The sequence below is a fragment of the Bactrocera dorsalis genome, chromosome 1 (genome assembly GCF_023373825.1).
Source record: "Bactrocera dorsalis isolate Fly_Bdor chromosome 1, ASM2337382v1, whole genome shotgun sequence".
Taxonomy (NCBI): Eukaryota; Metazoa; Arthropoda; class Insecta; order Diptera; family Tephritidae; genus Bactrocera; species Bactrocera dorsalis.
In genome coordinates this window covers 78,803,696-78,823,959 of record NC_064303.1, presented here as the reverse complement: position 1 = coordinate 78,823,959, position 20,264 = coordinate 78,803,696, and the positions used below count along the sequence as shown (strand labels likewise).

General features: G+C 35.2%; 1 protein-coding gene across 6 annotated transcripts in view; it reads right to left on the bottom strand.

Moving 5' to 3' along the window:
- The window catches only part of LOC105223466 (nitric oxide synthase), a 296,079-nt gene that overhangs the window by 6,738 nt on the left and 269,077 nt on the right, over positions 1–20,264 (bottom strand). For all 6 annotated transcript variants that reach the window (XM_049449814.1, XM_049449811.1, XM_049449819.1 and 3 more), the window contains exons 15-18: positions 16,662–16,836; positions 15,419–16,561; positions 12,956–13,080; positions 10,787–10,853 (exon numbers count right to left, since the gene is read on the bottom strand). In XM_049449814.1, coding sequence (XP_049305771.1) covers positions 10,787–10,853; positions 12,956–13,080; positions 15,419–16,561; positions 16,662–16,836 — 1,510 coding nt within the window. The remainder of the gene's footprint in view (positions 1–10,786; positions 10,854–12,955; positions 13,081–15,418; positions 16,562–16,661; positions 16,837–20,264) is intronic.

Here is a 20,264-nt window from a genome sequence, read left to right as displayed (position 1 = left end):
ATACATTCGATATTGCATGAACACCTGGCCGTAAAAAAGGTTTGTTCTCGTTGGATCCCGCACAATTTGACAATCGCTCAAAAAAAGGCTCGTGTGGATTAGTGTAAAGAAATGCTGAAAAAATACGATCGCGGTGCTTCAAAAGACGTTTATAAGATCGTCACAGGTGACGAATCATGGATCTATGCGTATGAGCCCGAAACAAAACAGCAATCGACCGTGTGGGTCTTCCAATCCAACGAAAAGAAACTATTTTCGTTGATAAATATGCCTATTTTCATTATTAGGCCAGAAATATATATAGCAGCCCTCGTATAAGTAACTAGAGAACCCGTCCATGCTCTTCACTGTGATGATGTGGCTGATACATACATAGATAATACTACTACTACCATCTATATGATTTCTATTAGTTGGATTATAACTATTAGTTAATGAGAGATAGCATTTTTGTGAAGCAACTTGTGTTAGTTTACAAAAAAATGGATCATAAAGCATTTCGTGTGTTAATAAAGCATTGATTTTTGGAACTGCTGTTGAATTTGGGGTCAGGGAAATCTACCGTTGAAAAAATATTTGCTAAGCTGGAAACAGGCGAAGTAAGCACCGATGACAATGATGCTCTTCTGGGCAAACTGGGTGCCTCGCAAATTCATAATCCAACAAAGACAACAAATAACTGATTCTGAGAAGCTTCATGTTTGGGTGCTCTTTAATCGCAATAAAACCGAATTGTAGCGTCGGTGTGTGACAATAGAAACATAGCTCCATCATTTTTCACCGGAGTTCAAAAGACAGTCATTCTAGTGGACTGCACCTGATGAACCGGTTTTCAGGCGTGGAAAGACGAAAAAATCGGCTGGATTACTGGACCACTTATAATCTATTTCACTGCGTATTTGGTTGCAGTTCTTTTCTACTATTCAAAATACTTGGCAATTGCATTAGTTTTGAGAAAGAGTCTGTTTAAAATTGTATGCATATATTCAAATGATTCCTACAAACATTAATTTTGCACGAATGCTTATTATTTGAAATACAATTTTTGTATTTTTGAGTTGTATTAAATTTTGACTTAAAGAGATAAAAGGTATCCTATGTCTTTTGTCCAATTTTCAGCCAAATCAGTTCAGCCGTTCTTGAGTTATAATTGGTGTAACTCACACAACTTTCTTTATATACTATATATAGATTTTTTTATCATAATAATTATAATCTATGAATCTTTTTCTTATACTTTCACTCAAGCACATCAGAACTGTATGTACATATATATTCTTGTATACGGATACATCACGATCATTGATTTAATTGACAATTATGTTGCCAACAATTATTTAAAACATAACCTAAATATTTTCCCGCAACATTTTTCTATCAATTTCATTAAAACTGTTTCATTATAAACTAATAAGTTAAGTTTATTCTTCGAATTTACAAAAGTGTTTACGTTTTTTTACAATGTACATGTAGTTCTAACTTCTTCTTCTCAACTCGAATGTAATTATTAATATAATTAGGTGCTATAGGGATATTTCTCAATGTTGATTTGGTTTTGATGAGTTTGGTTGATATAGGTGTTTGCTATACATATCTCCCAATAAAACATTTTTTAAGGCGGTAGTATTTCAAATTTTCAAAATTTGTTTAACCAGACATGCCCTCCGGACTGTGATGTTCTGTGCTAACTGATCAGTTTTGCAGCTTCATTTTTGTTTGCTTCTGCAGTTTAAAAAACTTAGCCCGCTAAGGAATTTTTTGACCGTGGCAATGGTTCGGTTTTACCCGTCTACAACTCCAACCACCTTAGGGTACCAAGATCTACGAAATTTCAAGTAGTTATATTTTCGGGGTATCTTGACTCGCAAAAGTTCATTGAATACTAACTGCATTGCTGAACGTTGCGGCAGGGTGCAATAGCGCCTTTATTTCAAAAAAGGCTGTATTACACTTCGAAAGAGAAGTAAAGCCTTAACCATTGTGTTGCCACCCGGGTACCCGGGTACCCACCGGAGTGTATTTTGTTGAATAATATTTTTTCTAAAAAGATAGGCTAAAATCCTCTTGGATTCCCATGGTTTAACCGATTATCTAGCGAATTGTGCATTATACATAGTTTAAATTTTTTTCTAACTTCAGAAATGTTACATTTGAAAATAAAAACACGTCTCAGCCACCCGGGTACCCGGGTACCCCGACACAACTTCGGCGCAGTTCGTATAATGCATTATGATTATAATTTTATTTTATATCTTAAAGGAGTAAATAAGTATCTACAAGATAACTACAACAAATTATGTTCATTTTTAATTATTTAGTGATAAAAAATGCTGTATATAATAATAATAATAATTTTATTTTGCGACATGAAGTTACAAAAAAATTAATGAATTTTTCGTTTTCTGCACAGTGAAATATAAGTAATAATTTAAACAAGGCAATTTGAATAACTAAATTTTTAGAATTAATTAAAAATTTAAGAAAAACGAAAAATTACTCATTGCAATGTAAACATTTAGAAATGTTCACCGAAAGCTGATCGCATACGGGCTTATCGCATTCAACGCAGGATTTCCGTGTCTTTCAGCGTTATTCGCAAACGCTCGTTACAAATGTAACAAGATCCAACAACAGCTCCCCTCCCAGTGGCGCCTCGACATTTGTCATTTCTTGGTACCACCTCTACTATTGGCCCTTCAAACTTTCGACTGGGATTTTGGTAGAGTGGTTTCGATCAGCGGCATTGCTCATTCTTCTCACAATTGTCGAAGGAAAAGTCTTCGTCTGTTTGTTTTCTTGCAAAGCATGCTGTTATTCTCATAGTAGATGACATAAGCAGGTACACCTGCAATGTCGAGGATATTGAGAAAGAAAGCCAGCGGCCATCTACACGTTCGCTGTTGGGTAGAGTACCTCGTACACATTTGATCCATGGTGTCAAAGTCAGCTTTTGTTTGATTATAAAACAAAATCATTTCTGTTTTTTTTGTAAGCTGCATCAGAAATTTCGTAATCATAGTGCATCGTACTAATTAGTATTACAGCTTTGTTTTTCTTTTTATTTTATTTTATCCATATTTTATGTTTATTTTATTCATATTTTTCGCATTAAATTTTCGATAAAATTAAAAACCTATCGTGGTAAATAAATCGTGTATTTATTTTATTTACATTACCTCAAAAACTGTGCTTTCGGTAACTCCTCCATCGTTTTATTTACCTGAGGTATATAAATAAAATACAATTATCTTTACTTATCACTTCACAAACTTTTTTCGATAGTATTGCAATAAATAAATAACTACGAATATCGATATGTAATGCACACACGCTAACGAACTATCCAAACTGACTGGAGTGACTCCAGTGAGTCAACGACGGAAACTTAACTATACCGCTTATATTCGTTTTACGGAATTCTTGAACGTTCCTGAGGTACAAAGCAATTCAGAGAGCGACCTGTATCCCCACCACTCGAATTCCACGCAACTGACCTTCGCAAAAACGAGAAATTTACGTTAGAGCAGCGCGCGTTTTATTCTTGATTTAGGACTATGAAGGTGTCTGTACGTAATTTATATGGTACATTCAAGGAGAAATACCTTTCTCAGATGTCAATAAATAGATCCTGATAGAATGCACTCAATTATTTTTACGTATAACGCACTTATACGCACGGATTTGCGTTAGGGTACCCAGGTACCCTGGGCGGCAGACAGTGTGATTTTTTTTGGGTGGCAACACAAGGGTTAAAGGCCTTATTGCCCTTTCATGTTTTTAATGAAACAATAATATTCTAATTCTTTTTGTATTTTATTGAATAGTTACACACAAATTTCACGTTAACCAAAGTTAATAGAACATAAATAATTCAGAAAAAGAATTTCATATTAACAAAAATTAATAGAACATTAATAATTCAACAAAAAATTTTCATATTAAGAAAAATTAATGGAATATCAATAATTCAAAAAAAGAACCCCAAATCAAAATAAACGAAAGAAAATTAGACAAAAATGTTTTTGGCTTTTTGAACAATGGTCCGACACACTGGACATAAAGTTGACACAGAATTCCTTTTTTTTTCAGCGTCCAATTTTTCATAACAATCACTGCAAATATTAAAATGACTACATGGCAATAACAATATATTTTTTTGTTTTTCATAACAAATAATGCATGTCAAAGTATTTTCAATGGTGCAAGGCAGGACAGATGGTAAGGTATCAATTATTGGATCAACCTCATCATTCTCAACACCTGTCGTCGTCGTTATACTATCTTGTTCCATAATCGCGTTCAAAGACACCTCCTTATATAAGTTATAACTTAACTGGCTAAGACAGTCGTTCACACTGATTATACCATTTTCCAAATTTCTTAATATAGTTTTAATCAAATTTTCGGGCGTTTTTTGCCTTTTTAATTTTGCTACACATATTGAAATACTGCCGTCCAATGATTTTTTAATTTATCTAGTAAATGGTCTATGAATTTATAAAAACTTCCGTTTTTCGAAAGGTATTTACCCAATTGCCCATGGAACGATTCTACTAAGCTTGTAGTTTTAATGGATTCGTTATAAACGGAGAATTTTGATGCGCCTTCCTAAAAAGAAAGGAGTCATATATGTACACTAGAGTGGGTCAATTTTTTTCTTGACAAAGCGGTTATCAAAATCGTAAACTACGATGAATTCTAAGAAAATTTGCCCAAGAAACCATGGGTCTAAAATGAAAATCGAGCTTCCGGTTTTTAGCGAGAAAATTTCGTATATTGTATTTTGTAAAAAAAAAATCCAATTCCTATTCCACTGTCGATTGTTTGCTTGTTTTGTAGCTATCGAAGCTAATTTGCTCAAATTTGGTATGTGATGTTGTATTTAAGCAGAAAATTCGACAGTACAGAAATTTTTTATAGGGGGCGTGGCACTGCCCACTTATGAGTTCATATGCAAATCTCTGGAACCACCCCACCGATTTCGTTCAGATTTGGTATACATATTACACAATGCCTACTTAAGAGATATCTGGAAAATGATCGAAATCGGATAATAACCACGCCCACCTACCATATAACGGTAATTTTTGAAAACACTAAAGATCGGAAATTTTAATAACTGTTGAAGGGAAACATCTTGAGTTTGGTATTCGGTGTTGTATTGCAGCCAGAATTTCGACAATATGAAAATTTTGGCATGTCACCGCCCACTTTTGAGTGCATATGTAAATCTCTGGAACTTCTTCTTCTTCTTACAAAAAACCAACTATAAATTTTGACTGCACTGATTATGTTGAGATGATAAACTTAGATAACAATAGCATTTTGTCGGAGCCGCCCTTCACTGCAAACATACCCTATGACCATTTGCTCGAATACATAGAATTTGACAATCCTCCACTTCCGGATCCACAAATTCCTCCACATATTCAAGGAACCGAGCGCTTTGCGCAACTGCTGACTAGCGTTTCACGTCGAACTATAGAAAAAAATCGCGATGGTGTTATGGCAGTCACGGTTGCAAGTCGAAACGCAACATCTAGGATGGACAGCAAACAAGACCTTAAAACTAATTAATTCTGAACTTTAGAAGTATATTATATTTTGTTTGGCCCTTAACAGTTAAGTTTTTGCTTTATATATAGATATAAAATGATATTGTTAACTGCAATACGATTTCGCGGAAGATGAAAGCTATTAAAGTTTGAATTTTATTTATTATTATTTTAATTTTTATGGGTGGATAGGTAACATATACACACACCGACCAGAGCGGCCAACGACCATACCACGCTGAATACATCGGTTCTCGTCCGATCACCGAAGCTTTTTAAAACCCGATCTAAATACTATTATTTTATAAATATCTAATTTATTTTTAAGGGTCACAACGTTTTATTTCTTAAAATTACAAAACCCATGAGCTTTTACATTTCTTGTGTATTGATGATTTAATGGCCAATTTCTTAAAAAACTTTTTTAACCTTAATCTAAACATCAAAATTAGACCGTTATCTATACAGCTTCTAAAGCTGTTGGAATTTCATTTCGAACAAATCCAGACATAACCACTACTGTTAGTTTTCTTAAAAGATTCAATAACATTTTTGAATGTTTTAAATTTGTGTAGAGCACTTTCTCAAAATTGCAAGTATATAGAGATCTTAAGATCAACTTGATATGCATCACAAAAAGAACGCTGCTGAGAAGGTGTAGCAGCACCTGTACGGTCACAGCTTGATGTTTTCGGCTCCAGTAGTTGTTACTATTTTCCATTTCATTTATTGAAAAAAAAAAAACAAAATGAAAAGTTTCTCGTTAAAAACCGGAGGCTCCGTTTTGATTTTAGAGCCATGGTTTCTTGGGCAAATTTTTTTAGAATTCATCGTAGTTTACGATTTTGATAACCGCTTGGTGCATTTTTTTTGCTCCATACAAATTGACCCACTCTAATGTACACACATATGTGACACTCAGCTTTTGTCAAATGGACCTTTCGGCTTTATTACTTCTTGTCAACTGACTTTACATTAGCATTGAATACAAACTTGAACTCAAAATTAACAAATACAGAAAATGAATGAAAATGAATACATAGACGAAAATGAACAAGTGTATGAGTATATGTAAAAGAAATAGAGGTCACACGTCATAGTGATGACATCTGTTATTTCTTAAAACGGGAGTTTTAAATATTTTATGGAATATACCTTTTTAATCCACTGTCTCTCGAAATATGCTACGAATTGTTCAAAAATGCTATTTAAATTATAACCCAAAGCCTGATTTTTCAGATTTAGATATCCAATTAATATATCATCCGGTTTTAACAGCGGTAATATTAGAAATTTGCGAAACAATTGTTTCGCATCATTATCTTTATTTAATTTCGACATGAACTTAGGAAGTTTTGAAGCATTCCTTCGAACAGCTTGTGTAAAATGAAACCAACATGTCTGTCTAAGCCATACTCAAAATCCGTGGTGAATGTTGTGGGCTTCATGTCAAAAATATTACTTTGGATGTATTGTAGTACATGGATATATGCATTCAAAGATTTGTTTGACATTAAAATGTAGATAAAACGAAATGTCTAAAAAAAAATGTACAAATATTAATTTAACCGCAACAATATTTAAAAATAATATACTTACATGTTCATTATGAGCAATATGAAATATTAGCAGCTGTTTAAAGCTATTGGAACTACTTATCGGTACTACACCAAAAGTTCCATCTATTAAATAATGACGTGGTTCGCCAGTAGGCATATCCATTATTGAGTTACACATTGTAGGGGACACAAAAATTGAGTAACCGAAATCCTCTTCAATCACCGTACCACGATAGAATGCCAAATCATTGTCATATTTTGAATTTGTATAATTCTTGCGAATTTCTGGGTTTTCAAAAATTGAAATTATGTCATGGAAATTTTGAGGTGCTTTTGGCAAATATTGACGAGACATCCATTTTGATAACAATTATAATATTTTGTATTATTTTGAGAATATTTAAATTTATAAATTTGTCCCACTGTTCGAATATGTAATAATTTGCTGGTTTTCCTCAAACCCGGAATTATATTATAAACAAGTACATATATCATCACTTTCCATTTTCACGATTTTGAAGAATTAATTGAACAGCGCACGTGGTTTAACAAATGACTGAACATGACATTATAACACAGATTAGTAAACGAAATGCTGTTATCAACAACAACAAAAACAAAAAATTTAACAGTGTAACAAGAGTATCAAAAACGAAAAAAAAAACAAAAAAATTTAAAAATATTCATGGAATTAAGATGACGATGTTATTGTATTACAATAACAAGGAAGAAATAATTATATGTTGTTTAGTTTTTAAGAAAAATGTGTTCTATTTAATGTAAAATAGTACAATTTTGATCACAATAAATCATAAATATAAACAAGTAAGGAAGGGCTAAGTTCGGGTGTCACCGAACATTTTATACTCTCGCATGATGAAGTGATAATCGAGATTTCATTATCCGTCATTTACATGTTTTTTATTTTGCTGTAAAATTAATTAGAATTAAATTCTGAGAAGTTTACCGATATTTTCGGTGAAAAATTAGGTTAGGTTAGGTTAGTCACTGAGTTCTTCGTGTTCGAAATCAGGGACCTTGAAAAGTTATAGTCCGATCACGACAATTTTTCCACAAGGGATACCTCAGCTCAAACACCGTATTTGTGTAAAGTTTTATTCCGCTATCATCATTGGTTCCTAATGTATATGTTATATTGAGAAGGCATCAGATGGAATTCAAAATAGCGTTATATTGGAAGAAGGCGTGGTTGTGAACCGATTTCGCCCATATTTCGTACATCTCATCAGGGTGCTAAGAAAATATTATGTACCGAATTTCATTGAAATCGGTCAAGTAGTTCCTGAGATATGGTTTTTGATCCATAAGTGGGCGACGCCACGCCCGTTTTCAATTTTTAAAAAAAGCCTGGGTGCAGCTTCCTTTTGCCATTTCTTCCGTAAAATTTTGTGTTTCTGACGTTTTTTGTTAGTTGGTTAACGCACCTTTAGTGATTTTCAACATAACCTTTGTATGGGAGATGGGCGTGGTTATTATCCGATTTCTTCCATTTTTGAACTGTATATGGAAATACTTGAAGGAAACGACTCTATAGAGTTTGGTTGACATAGCTATAGTAGTTTCCGAGATATGTACAAAAAACTTAGTAGGGGGCGGTGCCACGCCCACTTTTCCAAAAGAATTACGTCCAAATATGCCCCTCCCTAATGCGATCGTGTGTGCCAAATTTCATTTTAATATCTTTATTTATGGCTTAGTTATGACACTTTATAGGTTTTCGGTTTCCGCCATTTTGTGGGCGTGGCAGTGGGCCGATTTTACCCATCTTCGAACTTAACCTTCTTATGGAGCCAAGAAATACGTGTACCAAGTTTCATCACGATATCTCAATTTTTACTCAAGTTACAGCTTGCACGGACGGACGGACAGACGGACGGACGGACAGACAGACATCCGGATTTCAACTCTACTCGTCACCCTGATCACTTTGGTATATATAACCCTATATCTGACTCTTTTAGTTTTAGGACTTACAAACAACCGTTATGTGAACAAAACTATAATACTCTCTTTAGCAACTTTGTTGCGAGAGTATAAAAATTATGTACGTGTGTTCTTCAATTATTTACTTAAAATCTTGAAAATGGTGCGGTGGATGGCCGTTGGCGCGGGCGGCGGCGCGGATGTGGGCGGACGCACGAACCGACGGATTTGGATGGGAGCGGGGGCGGACGCACGGCCGGAAATCAAATCTTCGTGATAACCCCAATCATATCGGTAGTTGGTTGGCATTTATGTTTAATAAAAAAAGGCTTTATTGCACAATTGGGTAAATTTTTATAAAGGCTTTATTTCTCTTTCGAAGTGTAATAAAGCCTTTTTTGAAATAAAGGCCTTATTTTACTTTTAATAGTGTAATAAGGCCTTAAAAAAAATAATATTCCGTTTAATATGGTTAATTTCCACAAAATTTATATCATTGGATTGAGCGAAGTCTTAAATTTAATAAACTTATACAAGCAATTCGAATGCTTATGGAATTATAAGAGTTTGTCTTACAAGGGGATTGACTTAAAAAAAAAACATCATCAAATAGGTCAATAGTCATTCTGCAAAAATTGTTAAAATCTTTTCCATCCTTTCATAAATTTCAATTCATAAAGCCTTTTCAAAATTTTAAGCGTTTCTATAGCTCGTACTTGCCTGCTTGACGCCATTTCGCAAATGATTAACTTATGATAACAAATGCCCGCATACAGATTTGGCAACGGCAATGGCAATAGAATTGACAGTCAGTATGCCATAAACTTTAGTCTGTCGAGATGCCGGGTTACTCAATTTATCGCTTGCATGACAGTCGGTTGGACATACATGCACACGGAACTTAACTCGACTCGCCCGATCACTTTGATATATTCAATTATTTATCCATCTAGATTAATTGATTAGTTGTTACGAGCAACCGTTAGGTGATTAAATTTGATGGACAGCAACTGGAAACCAATTCAATTCATTATCCTCAGTATTTTGGTATTACAACATTGTAATGTATTAGATACAGCTATACCTATACATATGCTTTAGATGTTACAAATAAGAGAGTATGAAATACTCATCAATCACGATATACTTGTATAAACTTCCAGATTCAACTATGTGAACTCTGTTTTGTTTTTTGCTCTATTCTCAATTTAAGTCAACGTTTCACCTTAACCTTTCAAACTGATTTTCAGTGCCCTGCTCTATTTACAAATATCAACTTTATTGTGGGTTGAAACCGCAACCGTAAATATTTACACACATACGTTTCACAGTTTATATTTTGTTGCCAGACTGTGATGAAAGAGTTGGGCAACAGAAGAATTTAAAAGTACTCACAGATAAAACCGTACAATCCCACATTTACTATGCATGTATGCGCGTATATGCGCGAACAATTCAAAACAAATGAATTTTTTAAAACTACGCACATCGGTCGACAAAATACCCACCTGGTAAATAGCGCTAAAGAACAGCAATGCCACACATCTGGGACTCGTACATTCACACCAGCCCTTATTCACCTCAAACCCTAGCATTGCACTTACATATACATATATACAATAGCTTACATAAACATACATGGTCTACTTCCAAGACACATTCACGTCTCACACACATTGAAAGCATTTCACATTTATGTCCTTGTATGCATTCTTGGTTTTGACTTACCCGCAATGTGAGCATAAATGTCTCTACTTCCGTTTCTGTTTTTTGCTCTTTTACAGCAATGCATTTCCTGCAAAAGTGGGAATTCAGAAATGCCACGATGAAAAATACGTATGAAAGGTGTGAAATTTGTTGTAAAATTGTTACAAACAAATGTGTGAGCCCTTGTGTGTACGAAAGTGTGTCAAAATACAAATGCACTCATATGTAGGTGGATACATAAGGGTGCCCGTTACTATCCAATTTGATTGCATGAATGCTCAGTTACTGAATTACTGAGCGATAGTGCATTTGATGTTTAAAGGAGTAATTACATCGTAAAAATCAATAAAAAACATTTTGTAGAACTGAAAATTTTGTACCAAAGCAGTCATAGTTTCAAGGTCGTAGGTTTAATTTTTTAGTGGCAAATATCAAAAATCGCATGTTATATACACAAAAAAAGAAAATTTAGGCACGGTATAAATTAAAAATTAAAAGCTTGTTTGCATTGGATCCTTTTTTCGGTAAAAAACTGAAATTTTTGGGGACGTTTGCAAAAAGATAATCAACTTGGGAAATGACGGACGCCCTAATGTACATGTTCACTTAATAGCTGAAAACGTGCTTGGAAAAACTAAATATTATTTACCCTCACTGAGGTGAAGTGTATATGAAATGTGGCAAGGGTTTAGTCAACAATTCTTCAAGTCTATAGTAACCGCTGAGCTTAGCGCATATGACACGCTGTGACAGTTCTACTTAAGTGTGTAACTCTTTGTCAATTGATATGTTTATTTACTATATTTAAAGTATAAGAAATGCTGAAGCTTATAATTAAAGATGGTCTTCTATTAGTATACTTACAGTAGGTAGAAAAAATAAGTTATCAAATTGATATATAAATCAGCGAAGTGAATAAAATTTTAAAGTTTACATACACACCATACATTCTATTTGACCCAATCATTGTTGCATGAAGTTGGCAATCTTCAAACACTCATTTTGAGAAAATGGTTCAAATCAACCAGGTTTTGGGATTTCTCTTCAGTTATACGCATCCTAAGGATTGCCCAAGCATTTTCAAATGGTAACCAGTCATTTTTATTTTGTAGATGTTCTGTGATGAATTTTGCTCTTTATAAAATGCTTGTCGTTTTTTCTTATTTGCCTCATTTAGATAGGGTAACTTTCTCGCAACGCGGCCGTGAATATTGGCTTGGCGCAATCTGTTAGGGATAGTGTGCACTGAGGTGGATTTCTTGTCTTGTTTTATAAGCTGTGCGCGAAATTTTGAAAATGATTTGAAGGGATCAGAATTAGAAAAAAATATCCAAAATTCGTTGATAACTCTCCGTTGCAATTTTTAGCCGCCCTTGCCTCTTCTTCCTGATGACTTGATTTTCTTTGTTGTAGCCGGCAATAATTTATGCTAATTATAGCTGAACGCTCCTCATTCATTAATTGTTTAAAATTTTCAGAGTTTTTTTTAACTCACCGCAAACAAATCCCCTCAATATTTCATAAAATTAAATAATAAAAAAGAACGAAAAATTTACATACCAATTCAATTTCAAAATTTATAAAATAACGAATTCTTGGATCTTTAATGTTTTTTTTGTAATTTATATTCAAGTTTTAACGGTACTTTCCAAACATATACAAAACAACTGATATTCGATAAAGCGAAAAAGTATAGAGCGTTTAAAACAGCGATGGTTGGTTTGATAACTAACTTTTTCTACCTACTGTATGTTGAATACTATTTTTCGGTGGAAGAAACAAAAAAGGAAGGTATGTTTCCATTGAACATAAATCAACGTAGGTATATCACCTTCGCTTTCAAAATTAGAAGTTAAGTCCGTGGCGTTGAAGCAGTCAGACTATTTGTACTTTTTTGCTACTTGGAGTAGGTCGATAGTTTCATTACAGGGTCTATGTTGATAACGACATTTGTTTGCAACAATTTTTTTTTCTGTGAATATAATCAATTTATCAGTAGATAGTCAATTGTGGGTGCTTTCAACCTATTTGTTATGTAATATAAACGTGGTTGTGTTGACTTCGATACAAAGATACATTTTGTTTATAAGAATTAAGTTTAGTCTATGATTTATCATTTTTGAAAGCGCAAGTAGCAGCCAAGAATCCATCTTTTGTACTCTATATACTTTGTTGTTTTTTCGTATTTACCTGATTGTCTGGTAAACATGCTCAGCCATTGTGACGTCGCCGCAAACGTATATGTGACCTTGCTCCTCGACAATCAGCTTGTATAGTGAATCGAATTCTTTTTCAATCAGATCCTGAACGTAAGTCTATAAAAAACAAACAACATAACATATGCGAAGTTTAATTCAACAATGTGATCAGTGCTGTCAAGCGTAAGGGTGGAAAAAAAAAAAAACAAAACAGAGAAGGAATGAATACACTTTGACCGGAATGGGGGATAAGAAATGTGTATACTCCTACTTCCCATCTAGCACAATTTTATATTAATCTGATTATTTTGCTTTACAGTATATAAATGCAACTTTGTAGAACAATGTATGCCGTGTTTGGTCTTTTACTGGTATTTATAAGTGTTATTTTACTTAAAACTTAAGTATGTGCGTTTCTCTAAACATTATTAAAATTCAGAAAACTTCGCGTCAAAATTTCCACTAGCCCGCAATATACCTCGTATGAAGGTTTTCAAAATTCAGGTTGACTTTATACCAGTTATCTTTGTGTCTAAAATGTATGAAATTAGTTGAATACTTCTCCTAGATCACATATTCTAATATAAGTATTTTCAAACGTCTATAATTAACATATTATTGAAGATCTGAGGTATCTCTATAATCTTCTGATCCCAATGCCTAAAATTGATCAAATCGTTTCATCCAGTCGCATATACCTAATGGATAAATTTCAGCATTCCAGGAGGCTCTAAACTGTATATATCAGTCAAAATGTAAGATGTCTATACAGTATTTTAATGCCGATAAAGTGTAAAATCGGTTCAAAAATTGGGCCAGCTCCCAAATTTTTTTGAGTTATTTTTACAAAGTTACATGGAAACATGTTTTCGAGTATAACTGAATAATGCCAAAAGTTCAATCAGTCTTAACCTTCTCCTAGCCTAATATCTCTAATATTGCGATTTTATTCCTATACAAAACTAAATTAAAATAATCCTCTTTGGTTGAATTTATATAACATACATATGTGTATGTTTATCATTTGGGTTAATTAAGATATTTCATTATAAACATCTCGGACACAAGGCAAAAAGTATGTGAATATATTACCTATAGTAAAAATTAATAAGGTGTAAACCTTTCACCCATAAAGTTTTGCCGTCACACAAATTATGAGAGTTTATAAAAAGTTCACTCATACCCGACCCTGGCTCTTCCTTACTTGCTAATATTTGGTTTCTTATGATCCTATTTCGACCATTTTTATTTTACAATTGATTTATCTCACTTTTGTACCTTTGTACATAACAATTATGGGAAGTTGGAGGGCTTATCATATCACGCATTTTCACACTTTCAAAGAAAGTGCCGATAATATTTCACTGAGCAAATAACGGGTGATTTTTTAAGAGCTTGATAACTTTTTAAAAAAAAAAACGCATAAAATTTGCAAAATCTCATCGGTTCTTTATTTGAAACGTTAGATTGGTTCATGACATTTACTTTTTGAAGATAATTTCATTTAAATGTTGACCGCGGCTGCGTCTTAGGTGGTCCATTCGGAAAGTCCAATTTTGGGCAACTTTTTCGAGCATTTCGGCCGGAATAGCCCGAATTTCTTCGGAAATGTTGTCTTCCAAAGCTGGAATAGTTGCTGGCTTATTTCTGTAGACTTTAGACTTGACGTAGCCCCACAAAAAATAGTCTAAAGGCGTTAAATCGCATGATCTTGGTGGCCAACTTACGGGTCCATTTCTTGAGATGAATTGTTGTCCGAAGTTTTCCCTCAAAATGGCCATAGAATCGCGAGCTGTGTGGCATGTAGCGCCATCTTGTTGAAACCACATGTCAACCAAGTTCAGTTCTTCCATTTTTGGCAACAAAAAGTTTGTTAGCATCGAACGATAGCGATCGCCATTCACCGTAACGTTGCGTCCAACAGCATCTTTGAAAAAATACGGTCCAATGATTCCACCAGCGTACAAACCACACCAAACAGTGCATTTTTCGGGATGCATGGGCAGTTCTTGAACGGCTTCTGGTTGCTCTTCACCCCAAATGCGGCAATTTTGCTTATTTACGTAGCCATTCAACCAGAAATGAGCCTCATCGCTGAACAAAATTTGTCGATAAACACATTTCGAACCGAACACTGATTTTGGTAATAAAATTCAATGATTTGCAAGCGTTGCTCGTTAGTAAGTCTATTCATGATGAAATGTCAAAGCATACTGAGCATCTTTCTCTTTGACACCATGTCTGAAATCCCACGTGATCTGTCAAATACTAATGCATGAAAATCCTAACCTCAAAAAAATCACCCGTTATAACTAATATAGCTTAGTAGTGAACGAGATATGTACATTAAACTTATTACAAAGGCCTAGTAGATTTCGATCACTTTCGTATGGTGCCAAGCAGCTTATGCATCAAAATATCAAAGTTAAAGTTTGTAGCTTGTTTTTGGGCTTACCTTCGGTATATTAGACTCTCGCGAAAGAGCCAGGAAGACGCGGTTTAATATGTTTTCACGGACCAACTGCTTTTTTTCGTTCGAATACAGATCAACATCTCGATTGCGACACCCGAAGAAGAGCCAAACCTTCGGCAGGGGTACATCCGCATTAAGCTCACGTAACATTTCGAATTCTTGCCAGAATGAGCGGAACGGTGCTATGCCAGTACCTGGCCCAATCAAAATAATCGGGCGTTCATGATCAGGAGGCAAATGGAAACTAGGTGCACTACGCACAAACATATGCAATTTGTCGGTCTTATTTAGGCCGGACAGATAATTTGAACAAACGCCGTAACGCTCGTCACCATTACCATCCTCTGACCGGTAGCGAACGATGGCCACCGTTAAATGTATTTCGTTGTCAACTTTACGTGGCGAGGAGGAAATCGAGTAAAATCGAGCTTGCAGCGGCATTAAGTTAACCAATACCAGCGTTGCGGGTGGTTTACAGGAAGGGAATTCTTCGAGAACTTCTAGTAAATGTGGCAAGCGCCAGTGTCGCCAATCTTCATATGCCGATGAATCAGTAGCCAACAATTGTAAACGCTCCATGTCCTGATTGTCATTACAAAACCCAGCGAGAAGAGTGAGCATTTGACGCGTTGGTGGTGTGGTTATGTCGAAGAAACGCAACAATAAATTACGAACTGAGTCTGGTGGCACTTTATCATGGGATTCCCATAATTTGAAAATGCCATTTGATGTATGCTTTTCTTTAAGCAATTGTAGCTGCAAGACTTCCTCCATATTTTCCACACCAGTTAATCGGTTTAAAATGCCATCAACAATATCTTCGCGATTTGCGGGAAATATTCCAACATGATCGCCTGGTTCATATTCCAATCCAGGAGCATTAATCTTCAGAAGAATGGTTGTCCTTTCGCCATTACCAATGTTGGTAAGGTTAATTGGGGCTTCTTTAATGGAACAACAATACACTTTTTTGTTATGAAATTTGGATAACAACTCATCTAAAGAGCCACGAGACTTCGAGGGAACCAAACGCACGGTATTTACGGTCAAGGATTCATTTTGTAAAGCCAACGATGCATCCGATAAACTCTCATCTGGATCCAAGCAGAACGTCTCACAAGCGAGCTTTAAATGAATTAAAATATTTGTTCTAAGTTGTAATTTAAAGTTCATAATAAAAAGAAAGTGAATGTGAAATTATAGCAGGAAGTTTATAATGACTTACTTTGAACACCTCAGGTGCCCATTTACGGAAAGACTGTTCCTGTCCACACATTTCATCACCATAAGCCATCTTTAGCAGTCGTTCACCACCTAACTCGCCGAGTACGTTGTCAACATATTGGCCAAAGGCACAAAAGTTGGGATAAGCGGAAGAACCCAAAGCAAAAACAGCAAATCTGAAACGTAAATTTTGAGTACATGTAAATATGTATGTATGTACGTACATATCAATATCATTATTTATATATCATATATACATGCATATGCATATTAAAAAAATTCGTTTTAGTTACACTATATATAACTCAAGAACGGCAGAACCGATTTGACCGAAAATTGGTGGAGGTAGCTTTGAGCCAAGGAACGCACGTTATCTCTTTATGTTAAAAGCCAATACAATTCATAAATGCAAAAATTATATTACAAATAATAAACATGTGCTAAGAAGTAAGACAGGGCTAAGTTCGGGTTCAAACGAACATTTTATACTCTTGCAACTTGCAGAGGGTTGAAATCCAAGCACTTATTTATATATACATATAGTATATATTCGTCAATTGTTTCAGCTCACTTTTCATTGTTTATGTAAATTGTTAAGCTTTCCTAAATTAAAAAGAAAAATAGGGTACATACCATATAGGTTATTCACCAAGCAACTCACTCAGTATACTAAAGTTTGTGATCAATTTCATTCTCATCACCGACAACCCCCAAAAAAAGCCTTTAAAAAAATATTTTAAAAGCTATTGTGGAAATACGTTAATTCCAATAATTTGTAAGACGAGCTATGGTGTATACTTACTTATGATATTAACTGTATATACTGCAGACTTAAATCAATTTTATAAACGTACTACATCCTTCTTCAACAGGACAACGCGCCTATTCATACTGCAAAAATCATCACAGAACATCTACAAAATGAAAATGTGAGTGTATTGAAATGGCCTCCTCAAAGCCCTGACTTGTTATCAATTGAAAAAGGTTGAGCAGTCCTTACGATGCGTATAACTAAGGAGAACCCCTAAAACCTGGTTGACTTGAAGAACTGCATCTATAACAGTTGGAATAATTTTTCTCAAAATTATTGTTTGAAGAGTGCCAACTTCATGAAATAACGATTGGGTCAACTAGCAAGACGTAATTATGGACATTGTAGATATTAAACAATTTAATAACTTATTTTTTCTACATGCAATTTACCGTATGTGTGTATGTTTTCCTTTTATAAAAGCAATGAACTTCTCTTTTGTTTTAAAATGACTTTAATTAGATACTTTGAAATATGGTCTCAATAAAAAAATAATATTTCGTTTGAAAAATATAAACTTTTAAATTTTACTCTCATCGCTGATTTATATTTCACTTTGATAACTTACTTTTTCTACCTACTGTATATTTCAGGATGATACTACTGTTTTCAGTTATGGGGAACTTTCTGTAGATATAATCACTAATTTACAATCAACTTATAACGTTCTGCATAATTATATCTCTAAATGGAAAATCGCGTAAGCCCGCAAAACCACAAGCCATTTTTTAGTTGGAAACGCAATGCATGCTACTTGTTCTTTGGAAAAGGTAAAATGTCACATGCGAGAGCTGTAGCACATGAAAATTTTAATTAGCTCTACAGCTCCCAATTTTTTGCTACCGCTACGCAAGAGCAGAACATAGCACTTCATTTTTGGCTATTGCTACAGCTATAGTTTTTAGCATAGCAATAAGTTTCCTTGGAAATTTTGCTGGTACGGAGTAGTAAATGAAAACCCTGGGTATATATTTAGCAGCTGCTTAAGTCGGTTCACTTCAGTTAAAAAATCACGTCAAAGCCGCTCAAATAGCAGAGTTATGCTCATTGTTTTTTCGATATTCGTGGTTTGGTACATCATACATTTGTTCCGGAGGGACAAACGGTCACGCGTGAGAACATACGCCGAAAACGGCAGAAGGTGGAGAACAAGTCATGGATTTTACACGACGTTAATGCACCAAGGCATCGAACCATGATTGTGACCGAATTTAAAGCCAAAATTGCAATGATCGGGGTATAACCAGATTTTACCTAATTTTGGCATTTCCACATATTATAAACTGAAGAGGAATGATTTCATTAGTTTGTGTATATATGTTTGTAACTTTTTCAGCGGTACTGATACTGAATAGCAGTGAAAAAATAATCAACAGTGTGCCTATCGGGAAAATTAAAGAAAATTTACCCACTTTGCAGTTAAAATCATCATTGAATAACAAATTTACTCGAACCCGGTTTTAAAGAAATGAAAATACCACGTGTGGCTAAATAATAAATATGTTTCAAAATACTGTAAAACATGTCTTTATAGCACAATAGAATAGAGTATGGGGTCATGTGTAGAAGTTCACGCAGGTGAGAAAGGTTCTCTGATCGCCGTTCACTTGGGAGTGGCTACGATTCTTTTACATATCGCTCAAACAGCTAACGACTAACGGTCTTTGACCAAGTATCCTCTCGATAGCCAAAGAAAATCCGTTTGAATACGAGCTAAAGTATAAAGGCGAAACATCCCTACACAGGGTTGTGCGCTGGGTTTGGGACCCGCCCGTAAAAAACGCCCTCAATGAAAAATAACAACCAGCCTCGGATGAGAGACCCTTCTTTTGATGACGGCCATGGCAATTGAATTGAGGATTACGATTTGAGGGCATGCACCTGAAATGTCCGGTTTCTGCTAGTGGATAAACGTCTAGTCACAATCCGCATCAAAGAGAAGTTCTTCAACATATCGTTGCTTTGCGCCCACGCCCCGACGGAAGAGAAGGACGATGTGACCAAAGCTTTCTATGAGTGCTTGGACCGCATCTATGAGAACTGCCCCGTAACGATATCAAAATCGTGCTAGGCGACTTTAACGCCATGGTTTGAAAGGAAAGCATCTTTGACGCAACAGTCGGTAAATTCAGAATCCACAAGGAAACATCCCCAAATGGGTTGAGGCTGATCGACTTTGCCGGGGTTATCTGTAGTACTAGATTCCAGCATAAGAAGATACATCAAGCTACCTGACTGTCTCCGGATCAAAAAGCTACCAACCAGATCGATCATGTTGTGATAGACGGAAGACGTCTCCAGTGTTCTAGACGTGGGTACGCTCCAAGGTCCTAACATCGAAACGGACCAGAATCTTGTAGCAGCCAAAATTCGCCTCTGTACAGCAAAAAAGGCAAGTTAGTAAACACATGGAAGGTTTGGCGTTAAGAAGCTGCAATCACAACAGATAGTCGAACGATTTTCTACTCGGTATAAGGGAACTGTGGGACGGCATTTTAAGCTCCTTACGAAGAGCTGCAACTGGAAACAAGGGTTTTCGGAAAAAACAAAAGAACAGCTGGTACGAAGAGGAGTGCCGTGTCGCAGTGGAGAGAAAACCGACTGCCTACGTCACAACGTCACGATCGACCACAACATGTGCGGGATGGGATAGATACCGAGAGTTGAAGGGGGAAGCGACACGATTTTTGCAGATTGATAAAGAAAGAGGCCGAAATTCTACGAAAAGATGCGGCGCCTAACAGAGGGTTTCAAGACCGGAGCATACTCTTGTAGAACCCCCAAAGGTGATCT